Here is a 25,616-nt window from a genome sequence, read left to right on the forward strand (position 1 = left end):
GCTTGTTATATTTGATTTGTATATATATTCACATCTAGAGTATGTTTCATTAAAACAATTTGTTTTAAACAAGAGCTGCGTTTGTGAAACACAATGCTCCCTACTTCACTTTAAAACCACACAGCAGCAATATCCCAATTAAAAACATCATAACAAAGTTATGGTCCTTTGATATTTGACAAAGCTACCGGTCCTAGACAGTATCTGAAAGCGTTTTGGAAAAGTCCAAGACCCATAACTTTGCAAAAAGCAATGGACTGGAATGAAACTCACAGTATGTTATGTAGGTAGACTCAAAAATCAGCGAAATACCCTCCGGAAAATGGTTATTATAGATACAATTTATAGTCCAAGGCCCGTAACTTTGCCAATAAGACAGGTGTTAGAGAAACACAATTACCAATACTGCCCTTTGAGTCGCACAGCAGCAATTGTAGAGAAAATAGGTTAGTCCAGCGCCCATAACTTTGCCAAAAATCAATGGACCGGAATGAAACTTACAATTCATCTGTAGGTCATGTAGGTAGACTCACATACCAAAAATCAACTCAATATCTGTAAGGATTGCATGAAAAAACAACATGATTTCACACAAAAATCTATCACTGGAACATAACTCAAGAGTTTATCTGTAAGACATGTAGGCGTACTAACATACCAAAAATGAACTTATTATCTAAAAGCATTGCATAAAAATCCTATTGGGAACAGTTATTTTAGAGAAAAAGTTCAAGGCCCATAACTTTGCAAAAAATCACTGGAATGGAACAAGACTCGCATTTCATCTGTTAGTCATGTGTCATGTAGGTGGACTCACAAACTAAAAAATCAGCTTAATATCTGAAAGTGTTGCGTAAAAAACCTGAAAACGGAATGCCATACAGACTGATGGACGGACAGTCCAACTGCTATATGCCACCCAGCTGGGGGCACAATTACATACTATTGAAAATGCAAATTACTTCAGCACTAAGTAAGAGGTCCTTTTTCAGGGAGAGGACCAGGGTTCAATCCTACTTAGTTTATCCCATTTATACCTAGTGGACTCTCCCATCCTTCTAAATTGGATCAATTTTTTTTCCAAAATTAAGGATGCTTAGTACATTTATTTCTATATTAAGAATATTTCTTACAGAAATTCCTTTAAGCAAACAGTGCAGACCCTGATGAGACGCCACATCATGCGGTGTCTCATCTGGGTCTAAGCTGTTTGCCAAGGCCTTTTTTTCTAGATGCAAGGAATAAATGGGTTAAGAAATCAATCAATAAATGTTTACTAATAAAACCATTTAGAGTATAATATTGGTATGTTTAATAAGCTATAGAAATAAACTTTGGCATTCACTGCAAAGAATGATTATTATCCAATTATATACCGAACAACTTCTATTGGCATAAAAGCTTTTTTCACAAAAGTTGTCAAGTAAGATATAATGTGTATAATTACACTTCATATGTTAAGTATGGTCTTCTTAAGATTGCAAACAAGCATGTTGGCCAATGCCATTTGTATCACCATCTGTTATATAGCAGTTTTAAATTAAAAAAAATTTTGAGCAAGAGGTCTTTTTGTCAACATTTTGGGTGGCGTTAAATTTGTAACAGCACTGGTCACTTTTACATTGAGCATGTAAAATCTTGAAATAACAGTTTTGGATATGTATGTGAGTAACAAAGTTGGTTAGTCCAATAAATTTAATTTGTTAAGTAAGTTTTACAGAGATTGTACTAAAATGTTGTTTTTTATGGTAATTTTGCCAAGTATAATATTCAAGATTGTCCAGAAAGTATAGCCACATTCATATACAATACCTGACAAAAGGATGTGATGTTGAACTTATGCAAGATTTTTAAACTGGACAATTATAACACATTCAATAGTTTAATTATATCTATACAAAGCTGTACATCATGACATTTATAAATAAATAATCATTTTGTCCTGTTAGGCAAACATATTCATCAATCTCAAAAAAGGACTCAGTGGAATGTTTCGATATCCCACGTGAATGTTTAACTCTCGCTGCACCACAAGTGTTTACAAGTACATCTTTTTCTAAGTGATTTAAAGCAAGTGCCCATTTATGAAACGACAGTTAATTTCTTAAGTATTGCACATAACTTCAATGTCTTTCCAATAAACTGCTCTCATACTAAAATGTAAACAAATAAAACACAAACACACTTAACATTGAGCCTGGTCCCACAAGTCACTTACAAACCTACAACCTCAGTCGTCATTAAACAACAATGGACAAATTGTTGCATATGCAAGTTCATATGTCCATTAACAAACTAAAGTTCCCAAGTTCCTTTAGACACTGCACCAAGAGCCGGTAAGGCGCCAGGCTGCTGTGTTTGAGACCCAGGCTGCTGTGTTTGAGACCCAGGCTAGTGTAGCACTGTCAGCTGGGCAGGCTGGCTATGCAGGTCTAGTCATCCTCTCTCAGTGCTGCTATACAGCTGCTGTACAGCTGGTACTGAGCCTGAAATATGGGTACAAAATAGAACCAAAGCCTATACAAACAAAAGCTGTATAACAAACTTGACTTATACCCCAACACCAGTTATCAGCAATGTTCAATTGCAAATAACACATAGACATAATGTCGTAATATTGGGGTTATAAGTCGCTTTGGAGTATACGACGCATTTGCAAGTGTCAGACTCCTAAGTAACTGGTCACAATTTTATCAAGGAGGAATGCACTCGTAGGGACCAATTTGTGTGCTATTGTTTACGTTTTTGTATTGTGTTAAAAGTTGCTTTAAATCGGCATGTTTTGGGATATTGTAAATTGAAATTTTACTATATTAAATTTACCAATAACAAAATTTCATTAACGAGTACTCTAATACTATTCCTTTAGTAGAGTGTAACCAATTTCGGTGTAAAAATACATTTAAAAGCTGCCAAACAAATCATCGGTTATTTATTTAAATATTAAACATGCTTTTAGATAATTAAACAGGAGATGTGTTTGTCAGAACACAATGCCCCCTATTGCGCCGCTTTGAAGCCATATATTTAACCTTGAAGGATGTGCAGCTCCATGAGGCTATCTTCAATAATGCAAAAGTTATTGCAAAACTTAAACCAAGGTTAAAGCTTTGGGGCACACACAATGAATGACAGACAGACAGGCCAAAAACAATATACCCCCGATCTTTCGATCCGGGGGGCATAAAAAACACAGCAATATTCAGCCTTACCTTGGCATGTTTGATCTCTAGTTCAACTAAATCAACAAAGTTCTTCTTGAAGTATGCTATCCTTCTCTGCTTGAATTCCATTAATTCTAAAAATATAATATGAAACAATGCTGTCTGCTGGCCACGAAAAACAATTAAAACTATTTAAAATTAAGAAATAATATTTTTCTATCATGGTTTGTTGTCAAATAACCCACAGTAAGGAGTATAGATGCGTAGGAATTAAATCACGAGTGCGAAGCACGAGGGATTTGATAACATGCATCTATACAACTTACTGTGGGTTATTCGACAACAAACCATCATAGAAAAATATTATTTCGATTCTAACACGATTCTGATTGATTTGGCTCAAGCTTTAGGACGTGAACTATATTTTTCAATACTCCGCCCTTCTTAGTATTAAGTTCACTATTTAGTGACGTCATTGAATTGTACAAACATATGACGTCTTTTTCATTCATAAATATTTTGCAAATGACATCACTTTCATTGAAAACAACAATCGTAGAAACTTAATGACGTTAAGTTTATTGATGCTACTGAAAAGCTGACATGCTATTAATGTTTTCTGAATTACATTTCCTAACAAATAACATTCTTTGTAGACGTGGTTATACCACTTATCACCAAATATACAATTCATTGTTTCATTACATTTATATACATGCTACATTTATTACATTTCTTTTAGAGCGGGTTTTAGCACGTGCATTTTACTGCAATATTTTCTTTTTTTATTCGGAACTATTTTCGAAACATTAAGCTCCGCCCATAAGTTATTGCAGAATAACCCACACTTGATTTCCTTCTTTGTCTATAGAAAACAAGTCGCGTGCCGTGTTAGAATCGTATGGAAACCACTTTGATATTCATAAATTTAAGCAAAGCCATGTAGTTAAAAAATTTAATATGAAGAATATGATCAAAATAATTTAAATATTCATTTTTTCTTCAAATATGCTCTGTTCAAGTAAGTATTTGAATTGTTTAGTTAGTATTAAAAACAGTGCTCTCAACAGGCCATTTAACGGTCCCTCACCGGGGCGCTTGAATTTCAAAATCAAAAGTCCGCGGGCAGCCTAAAATTTTCCGATCAGTGTAGTTTGACTGTTACTTCAACTAGCCATTCTTGTGATCAAAGCGATATCGACTTCGCCGAAAATTTTGAAAGCCGATTTACGATCCTCTGTCAACAACATCTAACGCTTTACATGTAAAACCCGCTTAAGGGTGGAGCGTCGCTGTATTGGAAAATCAATATTGGCCAATGAGAGCGTACGCTTTGTATAAGCGACAGCACTCATAGGCAGGCATTACCTGCAGTTAAATTATGCAGACAACTCGTATAGTACATGTTATTGCTACAGAAATCTTGGCCAGTTACTTAGAAGACTGATGATGGTTGTAATCCTCGTGGAAGTTGTGTGTTTCATGAATAATACTGTCAAAACATTTACTTGACTCGTAAAGCATTTTAACAAACTATCTTTGAATTCATTACGCAACTGTTAATGTTTTCTTGAAGTCTCAAATGAGCATTATTAAATTTGTAATCCGAAACCCACTTCCAAATGTAAATGTTAATTCTATGTTAACTCTTGCTTCAAATAAACAGTGATAATATATTTTGTGTTGACCCTTTGTCTCAATAAAAAGGGCGCAAAAATTATGCAGTATGTACAACGTCGCGTGATGTGCATAGAAAGCGTGGGTGTATTGAGCGTTGCATTAACAAGCACACACGTCGTGAAGCAATTTACGCATGTTCAGTGGCAATATTTCATCAAATCTATAAATAGTCACTTATGCCGAAATTTATTTGATAATTTAGAAAAATGGCAACGTTTGTTGTAAAAGAAATTATTGAGCACCTTTATCGTCAATATTTACCAGAAAGTGCTTTTAAAAATGGGATTATCAGGTAATGAATAGAAACTTGATAAGTAGAGAGTATGTAGTAATAGAGTAGGGTTGCTACGGATGTATTGGGGAATCGTTTGAGTCAGGATTTTACTATCTTTGCGGGAAAGTTTTAAAACAAATATTTAAAAATGTCTTTATAAATGACTATAGTTGGGGGTTTTCTTGAAAAGTCATAGCGCACCAAATGACGTCTTTTAACACTGATTTTCTTAGAGTTATAACGCACCACAAAACGTCAATTGACCTGTTAAATAATAATAAAATCAACATTGCGAGAGGACATCCCTCCCGAAGACACCCCTATAGGCCCCAGGGCGCCTGAAAAATTCCTATGGAAAGCACTGCAAATTAAGCCCTACACTTTTTTTCCAAAAGCAGTCTTTTTTTCTAAAATTTTATCAAATTGATCCTTGCTTCACAATAAACAAATGTATATCGACAATAATGCAAATCATCAAAACTGACCTTTCTTAGCAGTTTCTGACATTTTCTCAAATTTTTCACAGCAACTCTGTTGAGCAGCTTCTGCCTGAAACCAATGCCAAAAGTCGAGATTAGCAACAAAGCCATTGCTACTACAAACCAACTTTCTGTTTTAAACCATGCATTTGTCCAACATCTGTAAACTGCGAAGGCTGCAGGCATCAATTGTGTCTTGTTCTGTGAAAATTGGGCAAAATGCATGTGCGTAAAGTGTCGCCCCAGATTAGCCTGTGCAGTCAGCACAGGCTAATCAGGGACGACACTTTCTGCTTTAATGGTATTTTTCGTTTAAAGGAAGTCCCTTTTTACCGAAAATCTAGTTTCAGCGGAAGGTGTCGTCCCTGATTAGCCTGTGCGGGCTGCACAGGCTAATCTGGGACGGCACTTTAAGCACATGCATTATGCCCAGTTTTCTCAGAACAAGACACAATTTGTCACAGGAATTACCAGCCCTGTTATAAGTCCCGATGCGCTAATATTATTAAAATTGATATTCAAGTTTGTGTTCTATCTCATAGACTGTTTCTAATATACCATTACATACACTACCAGTTACAATAGAATATGAGAAACAAGAGATGTGTTTGTCAGAAACACAATGCACTTCTATTGTGCCGCTTTAAAATAAAATTTCAATATATCATTTGACAGGTTTAGAAATTATCTCTCTTTTAAAGCGTATTACTTCCCTTGGATTGTATTAATTACTTTTGACCTTGAAGGATGACCTTGACCTTTCACCACTCAAAATGTGCAGCTTCATGAGATACACATGCATGCCAAATATCAAGTTGCTATCTTCAATATTGCAAAAGTTATGGCCAATGTTAAACTATTCGGACGGCCGCACAGACTGACAGACAGACAGTTCAACTGCTATATGCCACCCTACAGGGGGCATAAAAATGGTACCTACAGAAGCCACTTCCTTGTTTTTGGTTCTGGCTTTCTCTAGGTTTTTGTTCGCATTCTCATAGTCTGCCAGCGCCCTGGTACGTCTGTAGAGCAGGTCTTTGCCTGCTTCTGAGTCACGCATGTAGTAACGAACCGTATCACTGAGCTTCAGGTCTTCATCCGTCGCTACACGGCCCTCAAGTTTCTAGAGTAGTTTAGACACAAATGCTTCTTTAATAACAATACATGCCAATCATATACTAGTAACATAAATTGAGATCACATATTGTCCAGCCTACAAACATGTTCTATGTTGTAGAAGCAAAAAAAAAGAAAACTAGTTTCCAAATTCATTAGGTCATAAACAAGTAGAACAAGAATATCAGTGAAACTGATTGATGCTCCCCGATGATGTGCTTTGTCAATCTATGTGTTAATAACCACCTAAAACAAGAGGGCCAAGATGGCCCTAGTTCGCTCACCTGAGAGGAGTCGGTTCATTCAATCTTTACCAAATGTCAAACTTGACCTAGATATTGTCCAGACAAACATCCTGGTCAAGTTTCATCATTATTGAACCAAAACTCTGGCGTATGGAGTGTGATTGTTTTTGTAAGATTTGACCTTGTTATCTTTATTTTGACCCCCATTACCAAACATCAAACTTAATTGCTTACAAAAATAAATATTATGACCAAGATTCATAAAATCTGAAACAAAATTGTGATCTCTAGAGTGTTTACAAGGATTTTGTATAATATAATGAAAATTTGGACAATCTAAGGGCAATAATTATGGCATTAATTATGTGATTTTGCTCATTATCAAACTTGACCGAGATCTTTCAGCAACATTGATAAAGAATGCTTAAGAAATGTGAATGCTAGAGTGTTTACAAATGTGGACGGACGGACGGCGGACAAAGACCAATCCTAAAACCTCACCTGAGCAATCAGGTGAGCTAAAAAAGATGTTTCACCGATCTGAGCAATTTTCCAACTTGTCAGAGAAATCAATAAAACCAATGTATTGACTAAGTTTCACGATGATTACGGTAGGCAAAAAATGTGACTTCTAGAGTGTTCGATCACAAGGTTTCTCTCTAGTCACATAAGGAAAACTGTCCCACCCCCTTGCGGCCATGTTTTTTTACTGATCGGGACCATCGCGAACTCATCTGAGATATATATAAAACCAATCTTTTCACCAAGTTTCATGATGAATGGGCAAATAATGTGAGTGTTCACAAGCTTTTTTTACTATATAAATATAATAAAACTGCCCCCCCCCCCCCCTGGCAGCCATGTTATTCAACTGACCGGAACCATTTTTTAACTCAACTCTCGTATCAAGGAAACAAATGTTCTGACCAAATTTCCTGAAAATTGGGCCAAAAATGTGACTTCTAGAGTGTTCACGTTTTCACAATATACATATAGAGAAAAATGCCCAGCCCACTGGCGGCCATGTTTTTTCACCGATCTGGTCCATTTTCGAACTCCTCAAAGATATCAATAAAACCAATGTTTTGACCAACTTTCATGATGATTGGGCAAAAATTGTGACTTCTAGAGTGTTTTCAAGGTTTCTCTATAGCCATATAAGGAAAACTGCCCCGCCCACTGGCGGCCATGTTTTTCAACGGACTGAACCACTTTTGAACTCAACCAACATATCATTAAGGCAAACATTTCGACCAAATTTCATGAAAATTGGGCCAAAATATGACTTGTAGAGTGTTCACATGTTTTAGCTATATACATATAGAGAAAAATGCCCCGCCCACTGGCGGCCATGTTTTTTCACCAATCTAGACCATTTTCGAACTCGTCCGAGATATCAATAAAACCAATGTTTTTACAAACTTTCATGATGATTGGGCAAAAATTGTGACTTCTAAGAGTGTTTACAAGGTTTCTCTATAGCCAAATAGGGAAAACTGCCACTCTATACATATAGAGAAAAATGCCCCGCCCACTGGCCGCCATGTTTTTTTCACGGATCTGGACCATTTTCAAACTCGTCTGAGATATCAATAAAACCAATGTTTTAACCAATTTTCATGATGATTGGGCAAAAATTGTGACTTCTAGAGTGTTTACAAGGTTTCTCTATAGCAAAACAGGGAAAACTGCCCCGCCCACTGGCGGCCATGTTTTTCAACGAACTCAAAACACTTTTGAACTCAACCAACATATAATTATGGCAAACATTTTGACAAAGTTACATGAAGATTGGGCATGAAATGTGACTTCTTGAGTGTTTACAAGGTTTTTCTTTTTTTTGACCTAGTGACCTAGTTTTTGACCCGACACGACCCAGTTTCGAACTCGACCAAGATTTCATTGGGACAAAGCTTCTGACCAAGTTTCATGAAGATTGGACAAGAAATGTGGCCTCTAGAGTGTTTACGAACAAATGTTAACGGACGGACGGACAACGAACAGCCGGTCACAAAAGCTCACCTGAGCAATCAGATGAGCTAAAAATCTATTAATAGCCTCGGTGACCTTGACCCCACTGACCTCAAATCTCATCAAAAGGTAGAGGTTCATGCAAGGTACCTACATGCCAAATATGTTAGACATTGGTAAAATATTGAAGGTGCTATGAGAAACTGTAACAAAAGTGTGATGTAAAATATATTATTAGCCTCGGTGACCTTGACCTTGACCCCAGTGACTTCAAACCTCATCAAAAGGTAGAGGTCTATGCAAGGTACCTACATGCCAAATATGAAAGAGATCAGTAAAGTATTGACGGTGCTATGAGAAACTGTAACAAAATAGTGATGGAAAAATATATTATTAGCCTCGGTGACCTTGACCGCAGTGACCTCAAACCTCATCAAAAGGTAGAGGTTCATGCAAGGTAACTACATGCCAAATATGAAAGAGATCGGTAAAGTATTGAAGGTGTTATGAGAAACTGTAACAAAAGTGTGAAGGAAGGAAGGAAGGAAGGAAGGGAGGGAGGGAGGGAGGGAGGGAGGGAGGGAGGGAGGGAGGGAGGGAGGGAGGGAGGAAGGAAGGAAGGAAGGAAGGAAGGAAGGAAGGAAGGAAGGAAGGAAGGAAGGAAGGAAGGAAGGAAGGAAGGAAGGAAGGAAGGAAGGAAGGAAGGAACTACAAACTGGCAACTATATGCTCCACTGAAAATATTTCGGGGAGCATAAAAATCTATACTAAGTGGCAACAAACAAATGTTCATTTGGCATGTGTGAATTTAGCTGCATTACATAAGGCCCAGGGATATGACTTTAAAATCTGGAGGAAACCTCACATGTTCAGTATGGTTACATCAACCAAATTCAAATTATATTGGGCAGTGAAAGTCAGCAAAAAAGTCTTGTAGCATGTGCATCAACAAATGTGCCACCTGAACAGCCATTAAATTAAATAGAGTAGATGGCTTTATTACTTGTCTCCCAATAATAACTTTAACATGATTCAGGTTCCAACATACCCTCGCTTTTTCCAAGGATTCTGCAACTTTAGTGAATATTCTGAAACAAAAACAAAACATGCTCAAATATAACTACCGAATCCATGGTTTTACAGCCATAATACTAGAACACAATAAAACTTTTCATGTCATCATAATTTATACTAATTCATTTGAGCAACAAGGGACAAAATTGTCACAAAACCAGGTTTTCATTGTAAAAAAAAATCTGATAAAGGGAGAAAACTCAAACTGAACTTTTGAAATGAACAAACAAAATTAACCCCCTTTGTAAGTTTGTTTTTAAAAAAAATCTATTTTTAGTTGTGGCGACCTTGACATTGGAGATATTGACGTGATTCTTTCGTGCGACACACCGTCCCATTATGGTGAACAAATGTGCCAAATGGTTTTAAAATCTCACAATGAATGACATAGTTATGGCCAGAACAAGCTCATTTATGGCCATTTTTGACCTTTGAACTCAAAGTGTGACCTTGACCTTGGAGATATCGACGTAATTATTTCGAGCGACACACTGTCCAATGATGGTGAACAAATGTGCCAAATGATTTTAAAATCTGACAATGAACGACATAGTTATGGCCCGGACAAGCTTGTTCCGCCAGCCCGCCAGCCAGCCCGCCAGCCAGCCAGCCCGCCCGCATTCGCCAATCTAATAACCAGTTTTTTCCTTCGGAAAACCTGGTTAAAAATGAAAATATTTTACATTTAATACAATATTTATCATCCAAACAAAACAATCAGCATCTATCAAGAGTAAAATGTTCCTGCCATTGGCTCTATTCAAAAGAAGAAAAGACAGAATCAGCACATTATTAGCCACTGAATGTAAGATATAACCTATGTCCAAAACATCATTAGCCACTGAGTGTTAGATATAAAAAATATGTCCACAACTGTACCATTATACAACACCATCCATTACACACCTCTTTTTCTTAATATTAAGACTGTTTACGCTTGATTGTATGGAAGCTATGAGCATACAGAGACACATAAGAATCAATATCTTGGGAACAACCAGTACAATGTGCCCTCAGAAAGATTCTGAGTGAAATCCCTGACTGGGGTTGAAACCTGAAACATTTTGGAAGCATAGGTGACACTATATCTATTATCCCTTCTTGTTTAGATTTGCTTTCTCTATGGTGGCTAGCTTACTTGTTTAGATCTGTGTTCACTATAATGGCTATCTTACTTGTTTAAATCTGTGTTCTCTATGGTAGCTAGCCTACTTGTTTAGATCTGTGTTCTCAATGGTGGCTAGCTTACTTGTTTAGATCTGTGTTCTCTATAATGGCTATCTTACTTGTTTAAATCTGTGTTCTCTATGGTAGCTAGCTTACTTGTTTAGATCTGTGTTATCTATGGTGGCTAGCTTACTTGTTTAGATCTGTGTTCTCTATGGTGGCTAGCTTACTTGTTTAGATCTGTGTTCTCTATGGTGGCTAGCTTACTTGTTTAGATCTGTGTCATCTATGGTGGCTATCTTACTTGTATAGATCTGTGTTATCTATGATGGCTAGCCTACTTGTTAAGATCTGTGTTATCTATGGTAGCTAGCTTACATGTTTAGATCTGTGTTATCTATGGTGGCTAGCTTACTTGTTTAGATCTGTGTTCTCTATGGTGGCTAGCTTACTTGTTTAGATCTGTGTTATCTACGGTAGCTAGCTTACTTGTTTAGATCTGTGTTATCTATGGTGGCTAGCTTACTTGTTTAGATCTGTGTTCTCTATAGGCTAGCTTACTTGTTAAGATCTGTGTTATCTATGGTGGCTAGCTTACTTGTTTAGATCTGTGTTATCTATGGTAGCTAGCTTACTTGTTTAGATCTGTGTTATCTATGGTAGCTAGCTTACTTGTTTAGATCTGTGTTCTCTATGGTGGCTAGCTTACTTGTTTAGATCTGTGGTATCTATGGTAGCTAGCTTACTTGTTTAGATCTGTGTTATCTATGGTAGCTAGCTTACTTGTTTAGATCTGTGTTCTCTATGGTGGCTAGCTTACTTGTTTAGATCTGTGTTATCTATGGTAGCTAGCTTACTTGTTTAGATCTGTGTTCTCTATGGTGGCAAGCTTACTTGTTTAGATCTGTGTTATCTATGGTAGGTAGCTTACTTGTTTAGATCTGTGTTCTCTATGGTGGCTAGCTTACTTGTTTAGATCTGTGTTCTCTATGGTAGCTAGCTTACTTGTTTAGATCTGTGTTATCTATGGTGGCTAGCTTACTTGTTTAGATCTGTGTTCTCTATGGTGGCAAGCTTACTTGTTAAGATCTGTGTTCTCTATGGTGGCTCATGGTTCAAACAGAAATCTCAAACCTAAATTCAAGCACTTTTCAAGGACTTTTTAAGGCCAAATTTTCATTTTCAAGGCCGAGAACCGTACGTTAGTTTCCTTTAAAAAATGCATTTTCAAGCCAGATTAACACAGATATATATATTATTTATTTGCTCAAACACATTAAACTTATTTCAAAATAACTCGTACATGTTATTTCTAGTTATTACATACAAATACATGTTATCCATCCTTAACTCAATGAGTCTCACATATGTATTTAATTTTTAAAGTTATTACAAACAAACACATTGTCTCTTTCTATGCTCACATCAAACAGACTAGTTCATTTCATTTAAACAGAAGTCAGTTACTATAACATTTTGTATTTCACAGAGGGCTGTTGTTGTTTATGTCTGTTTTAGATTCAACAGTTTTAACAATAGTACCTTCCTGTTTCACCAAAAAACACATTACAGGAACCTTGTTTGCTTCCCAATTTAATGTTTTCTTTGTGGGTTTCCCCTTTATAATGGCTTTTCAAAGCGCTTTCCCCCATTCCCCCGACACCAATGGTCTTCATATAGACCCATCAATGTGCTTTTCGAATGTCATTTGTTTTCTGTACCCAGGAATATTCATAAGTTTTGCGCAAAACATAACGATTAACGTCATTTTGACAACTTGTTTATGACCAGAAAATAGCGCCATAAATATTTATGTTTAAAGAATGTTGATGTATCGTATAAGTTGTAATTATTTAAGCATTTTTCTGCATTTCATCTGTGTTTATGACCAGAAAGTAGCGCCAGGAATATTCAGTAAACCACTCTGGTTTGAAACGACACTACCCCCATCGCTGCATTTTTACTCGCGAAAATTGATCACAATGGAGAACCTCTGACGTAGTACACATAATCTGTGACGTGTACACTTAACGTTCCGTACCCAATAGTGTACGAAACTTATATTTCGTACTCAACTTTTTGCGCGAAGGAATTTATGATAAATTTTCGTAATATTTCCCTTAAGAACGATTCAAGTTCATGGCGTTGATAAAAGTAATTTTGAACAGAAATAAACATTTTCAAGGCTTTTTTACATGAAATAAGCACTTTTCAAGCACTTTTTCAAGGCCAACCTTAGTTCAAGGGCTTTTCAAGCCTAGGACACGTTTTCAAGCACTTTTCAAGCCCTGTGCAAACCCTGTGGCTAGCCTACTTGTTTAGATCTGTGTTTTCTATGGTTGCTTGCCTACTTGTTTAGATCTGTGTTCTCTATGGTGGAAAGCTTACTTGTTTAGATCTGTGTTCTCTATGTCGGCAAGCTTACTTGTTTAGATCTGTGTTTTCTATGGTTGCTAGCCTACTTGTTTAGACCTGTGTTCTCTATGGTGGAAAGCTTACTTGTTTAGATCTGTGTTCTCTATGGTGGCTAGCCTACTTGTTTAGATCTGTGTTTTCTATGGTTGCTAGCCTACTTGTTTAGACCTGTGTTCTCTGTGGTGGAAAGCCTACTTGTTAAGATCTGTTTTCTATGGGTGCTAGCCTACTTGTTTAGACCTGTGTTCTCTATGGTGGCTAGCTTACTTGTTTAGATCTGTGTTCTCTATGGTGGCTAGCTTACTTGTTTAGATCTGTGTTTTCTATGGTTGCTAGCCTACTTGTTTAGACCTGTGTTTTCTGTTGCGGAAAGCCTACTTGTTAAGATCTGTGTTTTCTATGGTTGCTAGCCTACTTGTTTAGACCTGTGTTCTCTATGGTGGCTAGCTTAATTGTTTAGATCTGTGTTCTCTATGGGGGCAAGCCAACTTGTTTTCATCTGTGTTCTCTATGGTGGCTACCTTACTTGTTTAGATCTGTGTTATCTATGGTAGCTAGCTTACTTGTTTAGATCTGTGTTCTCTATGGTGGCTAGCCTACTTGTTTAGATCTGTGTTCTCTATGGTGGCTAGCTTACTTGTTTAGATCTGTGTTCTCTATGGTGGCAAGCTTACTTGTTTAGATCTGTGTTCTCAATGGCGGCTAGCTTACTTGTTTAAATCTGTGTTCTCTATAGTGGCTAACCTGCTTGTTTAGATCTGTGTTCTCTATGGTGGCTAGCTTACTTGTTTAGATCTGCATTATTTATGGTGACTAGCTTACTTGTTTAGATCTGTGTTATCTATGGTAGCTAGCTTACTTGTTTAGATCTGCGTTATTTATGGTGGCTAGCTTACTTGTTTAGATCTGTGTTCTCTATGGTGGCTAGCTTACTTGTTTAGATCTGTGTTCTCTATGGTGGCTAGCTTACTTGTTTAGATCTGTGTTCTCTATGGTGGCTAGCTTACTTGTTTAGATCTGCGTTATTTATGGTGACTAGCTTACTTGTTTAGATCTGTGTTATCTATGGTAGCTAGCTTACTTGTTTAGATCTGCGTTATTTATGGTGGCTAGCTTACTTGTTTAGATCTGTGCTCTCTATGGTGGCTAGCTTACTTGTTTAGATCTGTGTTCTTTATGGTGGCTAGCTTACTTGTTTAGATCTGTGTTCTCTATGGTGGCTAGCTTACTTGTTAAGATCTGTGTTCTCTATAATGGCTATCTTACTTGTTTAGATCTGTGTTCTCTATGGTGGCTAACTTACTTGTTTAGATCTGTGTTCTCTATGGTGGCTAGTTTACTTGTTTAGATCTGTGTTATCTATGGTAGCTAGCTTACTTGTTTAGATCTGTGTTCTCTATAATGGCTATCTTACTTGTTTAGATCTGTGTTCTCTATGGTGACTAGCCTACTTGTTTAGATCTGTGTTCTCTATAATGGCTATCTTACTTGTTTAGATCTGTGTTCTCTATAATGGCTATCTTACTTGTTTAGATCTGTGTTCTCTATGGTGACAAGCCTACTTGTTTAGATCTGTGTTCTCTATGGTGGCAAGTTTACTTGTTTAGATCTCTGTCTTCTATGGTAGCTAGCTTACTTGTTTAGATCTGTGTTCTCTTTAATGGCTATCTTACTTGTTTAGATCTGTGCTCTCTATGGTGGCTAGCTTACTTGTTTAGATCTGTGTTCTCTTTAATGGCTATCTTACTTGTTTAGATCTGTGCTCTCTATGGTGGCTAGCCTACTTGTTTAGATCTGTGTTCTCTATGGTAGCTAGCTTACTTGTTTAGATCTGTGTTATCTATGGTAGCTAGCTTACTTGTTTAGATCTGTGATCTCTATAATGGCTATCTTACTTGTTTAGATCTGTGTTCTCTATGGTGGCTATCTTACTTGTTTAGATCTGTGTTCTCTATGGTGGCTAACTTACTTGTTTAGATCTGTGTTCTCTATGGTGGCTAGCTTACTTGTTTAGATCTGTGTTCTCTATAATGGCTATCTTACTTGTTTAAATCTGTGTTCTCTATGGTGGCTAACTTACTTGTTTAGATCTGTGTTCTCTATGGTGGCTATCTTACTTGTTTAGATCTGTGTTCTCTATGGTGGCTAACTTACTTGTTTAGATCTGTGTTCTCTATGGTGGCTAGTTGCACAAAGCCCGAGGATATCTGGATGTAGTTGTCTGCAACATCTGAGAATACACAACAATTGTAAGGGATAAAAGGTCTTTACAAAATATTCTTAATACATCTCTAAGACAGAGAACATAATTAATATGGTAAATAATATATCATATGAATGTTACAACTTTTGTTGAAAGATCCTTCAAGTCACACTTTTGTCACAGAAAAATTAGCAGTCGCCGGGTTAATGTTGTTGGCCTGAGAACACCAACTCCATAAGGTTTAATATAAAAAAACTTTATGGCAGGATGCAGATTTTAGTTTACAACAAATTTTGAAATGATAGCAACCACAAACTGATAAAATAAAACTGAAATAAAGTGCATAATCATTGTCTGGCTCTCTATCCACATACCGAAGTTCATTAACCTAGATAAAGGACAAGAGAGTTTGCATAACTATTTTTTACTCATTTCTGAAACCCTAGCAACAACAATTGTTGTCTGACAAAAAAAATACTTTTATTTATCCTTGGGGTCCAGAGTTAAGTTTTTCAAATATTTCTGTAGCCATAACATCTGTACTAACAGCAACCACAATTTGAGTCCAACGGAAAAACCCTGAGCATGCTAATTCCTTATGGCCCTATATCCACAAGTTTCATCAACCCAGTTTGAGTACTTTTTGAGAAATCACAGGATCCATATTCGGTAACACACACGGAAAAATAGACAGACCAAATGTAAACCTATTGTCCCTTCAAATGAACCATTAGGAGACTAAACACAAAGTTGAGTTAATGCAGATATAAAAATCCCTTATCAATATCAATATGATGTTTAGGCGGCTAAAAAGTGTTGTGCTTTCTTTAAATGGAAGCAGTTTAATGTTTGATGGCAAAAACATGAACAGACAAGGTTTCTTAACATGAGATATGCTCACCGGTGACCAATATACTGTTCTACACTCCTACACTATTGCACTACACTGTATTAAGCCAACACAACTCCTTTTATTTCATATGAACAGTCTTAACAAAAGGTTCTTTTATTAGACACATGTTGATACTCTCAGAAAAAATTTCTGTTCACCAGTTAAGTCCGCACAGGTTAATCATGGTCAAGGCCAAAACTTTTCTCCCTAATTAGCCAATGCCGACTTCACAAGCTAATCTGGGACAACTTTTTGCCCAATAAGCCTTGACTTCCCAGAGCGTTGCTTAATCCTTAACTGTCATACTTTTGCGGCAGCAAGATTTACCCCCATACACCTATATACTCATAATGTTGAGTCCTTATGGAATGTTTGTCCATACATTTAGACTTTTTTTAAATCAAGTGCAGCAATATTTAGAAAAATGTGGTATCTTAATAATTAACAAGAGATGTGTTCGTCAGAAACACAATGCCCCCTATTGCGCCACCTTTTTTGACCTTTGACCTTGAAGGATGACATTGACCTTGAAATTCCACCACTCAAAATGTGCAGCTTCATACGAACGCCGCTTTCAATTTTTTTCTTTTTTTTTACCTTTGACCTTGACCTTGAAGGATGACCTTGACCTTGAACTTACACCACTCAAAATGTGTAGCTTCATGAGAACGATGCTTTGAAAAAAAAAAAGAATTTTGACCTTGAAGGATAACCTTGACCTTGAACTTCCACCACTCAAAATGTGCAGCTTCATGAGATACACATCATCATTGACCTGCATGCCAAATATCAAGTTGCTATCTTCAATTTTTAAAAAAGTTATGGCCAATGTTAAAGTTTTCGGACGGACAGACGCCATATATTTGACATTTGACCTTGAAGGATGACCTTGACCTTCACCTTTGACCACTTAAAATGTTCAGATCCATGAGATGCACATGCATGCCAAATATCAAGTTGCTATCTTCAATAGTGAAAAAGTTATGGCCAATGTTAAAGTTTTTTTTCAGACTGACGGACAGACTGACTGACATACTGACTGACGCACGGTTCAACTGCTATATGCCACCCTACCGGGGGCATAAAAACAAGAGCACCACATAACTGGTGCCAACGCTCGGCTGCAGGTATATTTTTGAATAAATAAAAGCTTTTCAGATTATTATTTTTTTAGAGGTCAAAGTGACCTTGACCTTTGACCTAGTGAACCAAAAATGGGTGTGGAGTGTAGAACTCATCAAGGTGCATCTACATATGAAGTTTCAAAGTTGTAGGTGGAAGCACTTTGATTGTAGAGCAAAATACCAAAGTTTTAGCACGACGCCGGCGGCCGGCGGACAACGAGCTGGCTATGACTATACCTCGGGTTTTCTCCTAAAACAGACGAGCTAATAATGATTGTGTGCTGATTAGAAGTTAGGGTTTTAATTCTTAAGAATTGCTTTACTTGAATAAAAAAGTCCAAAAATATGGACAAACATGCCATAATGTCTCAACATTAGGCCAAAAAGAAAAATAGTTGTGTTTCAGGTCACCTCCTGAAAAAAAGTAGGGTCGGTAGGTAGGAAAAACTTATTATTATTTTAAATTCTTTTTATTTTTCATGTTTTCCATAAATCAGTGTAGAGTGTTGAACACTGTTCTAATATCTAAATATAGCAGTTTGGATCAGTTATATCAAATAAGGAAGGCTCATTGTAAGCTCGACTGTCCAACAGACAAAAAAACTCACCTTTTCTTCAGCAGCAAACCCACGAACTTCCAGTTTCGATCGCTTCGACTGTGCTGGGTGGTATCTGTGCCATACATTCTTTAAAGTCATGGAGTTTGAATAAGAATTCAAAGACTTTGTTCCGGCATGATGAAAACATTTGTTCAAATTGACGGACAAAATGGACGACGCCACGTTTACAATGAAACGGAACGCCGGATATCGATTTTGCGGGAAAAACAGGCTGGTCCCCCGATTGCACAATGTGTATAATATAAAGCGTTCGCGGCGACGGGATGTTATTTTGCAGGTCACAATACAATAATTCTGGTTATCGCCGAATTCGACCGGACGGAGATGGAAAAAAATCGCCGAACTTGGAACTCGACGGGCAAAAATTAACAAAAAAGGCAAATATTGGATAATAAGTTTTTGGGTCGGCCCCAAAAAGATAGGGTCGGTCGGGTGACTGGAAACACAACTATTTTTCTTTTTGGCCTTATAAGTATTTGGGTGTATTTTAAGCGTATTTTGAGCGTATTTGGGTGAATTAGGGTAAATCATGCCAGCCATACTTTTGTGAGCCTTGGTCATCTTGTCTGCTTTCTGTGTGCAGTCCTTGATCTTGGTGTGGTACGTCACCAGGAAGGTCTTCTCTGCCTCGAAGAAATCATCAACATCCTGTAACATGTACACAAGAAATCATCAACATCCTGTAACATGTACACAAGAAATCATCAACATCCTGTAACATGTACACAAGAAATCATCAACATCCTGTAACATGTACACAAGAAATCATCAACATCCTGTAACATGTACACAAGAAATCATCAACATCCTGTAACATGTACACAAGAAATCATCAACATCCTGTAACATGTACACAAGAAATCATCAACATCCTGTAACATGTACACAAGAAATCATCAACATCCTGTAACATGTACACAAGAAATCATCAACATCCTGTAACATGTACACAATCATCAACATCCTGTAACATGTACACAATCATCAACATCCTGTAACATGTACACAAGAAATCATCAACATCCTGTAACATGTACACAAGAAATCATCAACATCCTGTAACATGTACACAGAAGAAATCATCAACATCCTGTAACAAAGAAATCATCAACATCCTGTAACATGAAGAAATCATCAACATCCTGTAACATGTACACAAGAAATCATCAACATCCTGTAACATGTACACAAGAAATCATCAACATCCTGTAACACGTACACAAGAAATCATCAACATCCTGTAACATGTACACAAGAAATCATCAACATCCTGTAACATGTACACAAGAAATCATCAACATCCTGTAATATGTACACAGAAGAAATCATCAACATCCTGTAACATGTACACAGAAGAAATCATCAACATCCTGTAACATGAAGAAATCATAAACATCATGTAACATGTACACACAAGAAATCATCAACATCCTGTAACATGAAGAAATCATCAACATCCTGTAACATGTACACAAGAAATCATCAACATCCTGTAACATGTACACAAGTTTCAATTCAATACCGTGTAACATGTACACAAGTTTCAATTCAATACCGTATAGGACAAACAGTGATATGGAGATGTTGCATGTTTACCTTTACCAAGTCTTTTAAGTACTAAATGTGCATAATTGCGCTATATTGCAGGTCAAAGCTACAGCGCTGCATCAGAGACCTAAAACAAACACTTGTTAAGATTCAATTGAAAATCTGCTGTTGAACCAGTGAATGAAATGTTGCAACTTAACCTTAACCATGCTAACGCCAAAATCTGGGGGAGTAGTATAGCTTGGAATATTAAAATTATTCAAATCAAACAGTAGTGTTTCCTGTGTAGTGTAGTGTTTCCTGTGTAGTGTAGTGTTTCCTGTGAACAAAGTCAGCCTCGCTCTGAGAAAATGAGGCTTGTTCAGTCTGCGCAGGCTAATCAGGGACGAGCCTAAACAGGATTTTCACTAAGAAAAGACTTCCTTTAAATGATATATACAATAAAAGAAGAATGTGTTGTCAATGATGAGCATGACTGTGCACATACATTGAACCCTTTCTCCCATAAGAAGTGAAAATGGCTTTTGCAACCTGCAGCATAAAACTAGAACAGCCTGCAAGTAACTCTCAGTCTATCCAGGTTTTATGCGGTTTGCTGCTCATCAGAATCTGAGGGTTGGAACTGAAGCCTTTAAAACTGGAATATAATAAGAAAAGTCTTTAAATAAATTAAACTTTCTAAGTGACTACAAATGCGTCAAAATATGTATCTAAGGGGTAGAGGGTTACCTCCATTTTCCAACAGCAAGGCTCAGATAAAGAATGCTAGATAGAGACCAAGTGCTCACAATAATACTACCCAGCCTACCTTTTGACTTGAGAGCAAGACCTCATCTGCTGACTTTGTGATGCTCTTGAAGAATCCACCAATCTTCTCTTTCTTGTTCTTGTTTCGCACATTTAACTTTTTAAAAAGAAAATTATTAATCAAACTTTAACAATTGTTGTCATTCATGAAAAGCTTAAGAAGTAAACTGCTGTAGAATGGTGAATATAAGCCATGTTGTTTCGCTTTTCCACCATTTTATTTAGGTACACTCAAAGACTAGCTTAATTTTTTTATTTGATCACTAGAACTGAGAAACAACTTACGAGTCCCACGTAGCAGAGAAGAATGTGATGAATAATTAAGGAAAGTATAAACATCTGCAAAGAATGTGTACAAAAATTACAATACTCTGCCTAACTTGGCAAACCCAGTGTTTAAACAAATCGATGTTAGCACAGCTTGGGGCCACAACTATTTAAATATGGGATATATTTTGGAATTTAAACAAGAGATGTGTTTGTCAGAATCACAATGCCCCCTATCGCGCCGCTTTGAAGCCATTCATTTTACCTTTGACCTTGAAGGATGACCTTGACCTTTCACCACTCAAAATGTGCAGCTCCATGAGACACACATGCATGGCAAATATCAAGTTGCTATCTTCAATTATGCAAAAGTTATTGCAAAACTTTAACCATGGTTAAAGTTTTGGGACACAGACAGACAGACAGACGACAGACAGACAGACGACAGTCAGACAGACAGACAGACAAAATATCAAACTTCCCTTTTAAGTTTCTGGGGAATAGATATGTTTTCCTGCAATATAAGGCTACATAAACTATTAAAGCCCCTGGGTGTGGCCACTTTTGAATCCATGGCCATGATTGGATGAAACTGAGCAGAGAGCCATATACACATAGAACAAATCTGGACATTGTAGTTCCAGATTATTATTTTATGCTTATCGAGTCTAAAGTCACACAAATACGGTTTCATAAATTCTTATTAGAAATGATGATCAAACAAGACTATTGCCAAGCAATAGAATACCCCTACCTGTGAAACTCCACTATTTTCAGCAATATTTCTAGTCTATATGTTGCCATAGCAACCAGAATTTTTGACGCAGGAACAAAACGAAATGACATGCATTATCTCCATATCTGTCCATGAAAAAATATGGAGAAATTTTAAGTTATCGCAGGATCCGGGAAAGTGTGACAGACTCACAGACACGCAAAGCGCAAACCATAAGTCCCCTCCGGTTTCACCAGTAGGGGACTAACAAGCGGCGCATTTCCATATCATAAGGAACAATCTATGCACATTTTTATGTTTTACCTTAAAAGGAAAACTGTGTGTCTCTTGACAGACAAAGTGAAGGACAGACACTCAAATGGACAGATGCCCACGGTGATTCCATTATACTCTTCATTTTACTTGATATGGAGGGGGTTTAACAAGAGCACCGCATAACAGGTGCCACGCTCGGCTACGGGTGCAGTTTTGAATAAATGAAAGCTTGTCAGAATTTTTTTTAAAGGTCACAGTGACCTTGACCTTTGACCTAGTGATCCAAAAATGGGTGTGGCGTGTAGAACTCATCAAGGTGCTTCTACATATGAAGTTTTAAAGTTGTAAGTGGAAGCAATTCGATTTTAGAGCCATTGTTCAAAACCTTAACAAAATGTTAAGGTTTTAGCACAACGTCGACGTCGGACGACATGACTAGCTGGCTATGACAATACCTCTGGTTTTCTCGCTGCCCTTAAAATGGAAGTTCTAATGCTGGTTAATTTTTCTGGCGTTTCGCAATTAACACGGAAGCACCAGCACAGAATTTGCAGCTCACATCTTGGTCGAAGGAGAGGAACACCTCAAAGTTCACGTCTCCTCTTAGTGACGGATGGGCAGCAATCCTCTGAAGGAACACCTCATGCATGGCAACTGTCTTCTTGAATGTGGCCAGGTACTCTCTGCGACACAGAACAATGGGTCTTAATGCAAGTGCGTAAAGTGTCGTCCTAGATTAGCCAGTGAAGTCCCCACAATATAATCAGGGACCACATGCCTTAACTGAATTTTTGCTAATTTAAGACTTCCTTTAAACAAAACATACCATAAAAGTGGAAAGGGTCGTACCTGATTAGCTTGCGCTGACAGCTAAGGCTTATCTGGGACAACACTTCACACATTTGCATCAAAATTTTAGCAAAGTTTTCCTACAATGATACTCATATGAAATACTTTGTATAATCTAGAATTAACAAGTGTAAATTATATCTGCTTTACTTGAATTAGGACATATGCATGTTCACTTCATTGATACACTTATATACCTGAAATATTTCAAAAAATAGCAATCTCTCAAAAATAAAGCTGTTTAACAATTACATGTACCAACAATAATACTTCAGCTTAGGAAGCTTACAATAGGCTTCAACAATAAATGATCCTGGCTCTCAAAAATGGGGCTTAATGCATATGCCTGAAGTGTCGTCTCTGATTAGACTTTGCAGTCCGCACAGGCAAATCAAGGACGACACTTTTGGTCTAAAACAGACTTCCTTACAATAAAAAATTCCATTAAAGCATTAGGGGCCCAGGTTTCCAAGAGCATGACTTATTTATATGTTCAAATGATAAATTAGGTGAATTATTGTTGTCAGTTGTTTATTGTACGTTCAGGCTTGTACAATATGTTTCCGGTCAGTAAAATGTGTACGATATGAAGCAAAAAAGGCTAATTATTTAAAAATGCTATTTTTAAAGACTGATGTTGAGCACAGTAAGTGTACTTTACTTAACTGAGTAAAGCGCTCAACAATGTATAATGCCAATTAAGTTTTTTAATGCCAAAATCATCAAATGGTGAAAAAAATGATTTTAAGAAAAAGAAAACTAACACATTGGACCAAAAACTGCTACCATTTTAGTATTGCACAATAAAGTACAAAAAATCTTGCTGATCATCACTATATAATGACATAAATGCATATACAGTGGTACTCACGCCTCGAGTTCCTGCTTCATCTTGGTGAACTCCTCCTTGGTCATGCTGCCTTCCCCCTCCCCCAGCTTCTGTAACTTCTCTCTGGACGCATCAAAGTCTGGTCGTGGTGGAGGCGGAGGGATCTGAAACATCGAGCATTAGCACAGGCTAATTAGAGATGACACTTTCTGACTAATCAGGAATTTTGCCAAGAAGAGACTTACTTTAACCCATTGATGCCTATAAAAAAAGGACTTTGCAAACAGCGGAGACCCAGATGAGACGCCGCATGATGCAGCGTTTGCTTAAAAGAATTTCGGTAATATTCTTAATATAGAAATAAATATACTAGACATACAGGGCCCTCACACTACATCGGGGAAGGGGGTCCGCAGCCCTTAGGAGGGGGAATTTTCGCGGCGTTTCCCTTTTTGGGGGATTTTTTTACTTACTCTCTCATTATTACATTTGTACATGTTTGCACTATATTCCTTGCATTTTTTATAATTTAGTATGTTTGCAAAGATTAAATTGAAATAGAATTGAGATACAATAATCATGAGACACATCTTTCTATTTAAAAAAAAAATAATAATAATTTTTTTTAGGGGGAATTTTTCCCCCCAAAAGGGGAAAAAAGTATTCAGGTGGGGGACTGCCGCCGAGATTTTATAGATTGAGGGCCCTGACATACCTAATTTTGGAAATAAATTGATTCAATATAGAAGGATGGGAGAGTCCACTAGGCATAAATGGGTTAAACAAGGCAGAAAGTGTCCCTGGCAGTCAGCACAGGCTAATCTGGGACGAAACTTTAGGAACATGCTTTAAGCCCAGTTTTCCCAGCAACAAATCAGCAAGATTGTTTTAATTAATAGGAAATCGTTGTTTTATAAATTAACTATCTTCTTTCTTAACTGCAAGGAAATACAAAAAACAAAGTAAATAGAATTCTAAAGGTAAAGCAGTCGAAAGTCTTTGGTCTGAAAATATTTCCATGTTCGAAAAAGTCACATCAGCGTAGAGGGTATGGAGTCCATCTAGTGACAGAGAGTTTGCAAGTTCCATCAACGCTCAGGGAGAATTCTCAGGATCTTATATTAAGACACAAAGGACTGGTTCTTCCCAGGAAAAGGACTATAAGTCTCTATAAAAAATTGCTTTCAATGTAATAAAGCTAAAATTAATAGGTTTAAACAAACATAAACAAGGGAACCAAAAAAATAGAAATGTAACATAAAGGACTATCTACAAAGAAACTACAGGTCTGCTAATAAGATCCAGTCAGAGGATGACTTACAATGATGCCTGCATACTCTGGCTTCTCCTCAAACCTGTCATGAAGCCACACAAACTCCTCGTGCTGACGGACCACATTCATCTCGGGCTGCTTGTAGCTGGGCAGTGAGGTCTGGGGACATCAAACATCAACAGAAGTAGATATTAAAAAAAAGGGACATCAAACACCAACAGAAGTAGATATTTAACATGTTGCATTTACAGTTTTTACTATGTCTCATAATACTATGGCTGGAAGGTTAATTGGTAGGTGTGGTAAAACAATCAACTGTCAGCAAACTAATTCAATCAAATAATCAATATTCAAGAATGGTAATGAAATGATGAGCCAAGAAAAACATCATAGTATCAAATAGATATGCAAATAAATGAAGATACCTTAGTATGAACAGTAAATTTCATTTTGTCACGCTCACTGAGTGCATCAAATGTCCACTTGCAGAATGCCATCGAGGGAGAGATCCACAGTATGAACGGCCCTAAAATGTGGAAAGTGTTTTCAACATTTGATAAAAATACAAAGTGCAATCACGAGGTTGTTAACATCTTGCACACTATGTTTTGCTTGCATCTTTTTTTTA

General features: G+C 37.1%; 1 protein-coding gene across 1 annotated transcript; it reads right to left on the reverse strand.

The window, feature by feature from the left end:
• Nucleotides 1-1,863: 1,863 nt before the first annotated feature.
• LOC127871191 (sorting nexin-6-like) lies at nt 1,864-25,509 on the reverse strand. Its single transcript, XM_052413938.1, has 12 exons — nt 25,414-25,509; nt 25,037-25,147; nt 23,758-23,879; nt 22,597-22,720; nt 20,781-20,876; nt 18,967-19,072; nt 15,740-15,815; nt 9,978-10,017; nt 6,538-6,720; nt 5,604-5,667; nt 3,213-3,298; nt 1,864-2,486 (listed from the first exon to the last, which is right to left on the reverse strand). The coding sequence occupies exons 1-12, from the start codon at nt 25,483-25,485 to the stop codon at nt 2,433-2,435; spliced, it is 1,134 nt and encodes a 377-aa protein (XP_052269898.1). The 5' UTR covers nt 25,486-25,509; the 3' UTR covers nt 1,864-2,432.
• Nucleotides 25,510-25,616: the final 107 nt, after the last annotated feature.

Source organism: Dreissena polymorpha, chromosome 3 (assembly GCF_020536995.1).
Source record: "Dreissena polymorpha isolate Duluth1 chromosome 3, UMN_Dpol_1.0, whole genome shotgun sequence".
Classification (NCBI taxonomy): domain Eukaryota; kingdom Metazoa; phylum Mollusca; class Bivalvia; order Myida; family Dreissenidae; genus Dreissena; species Dreissena polymorpha.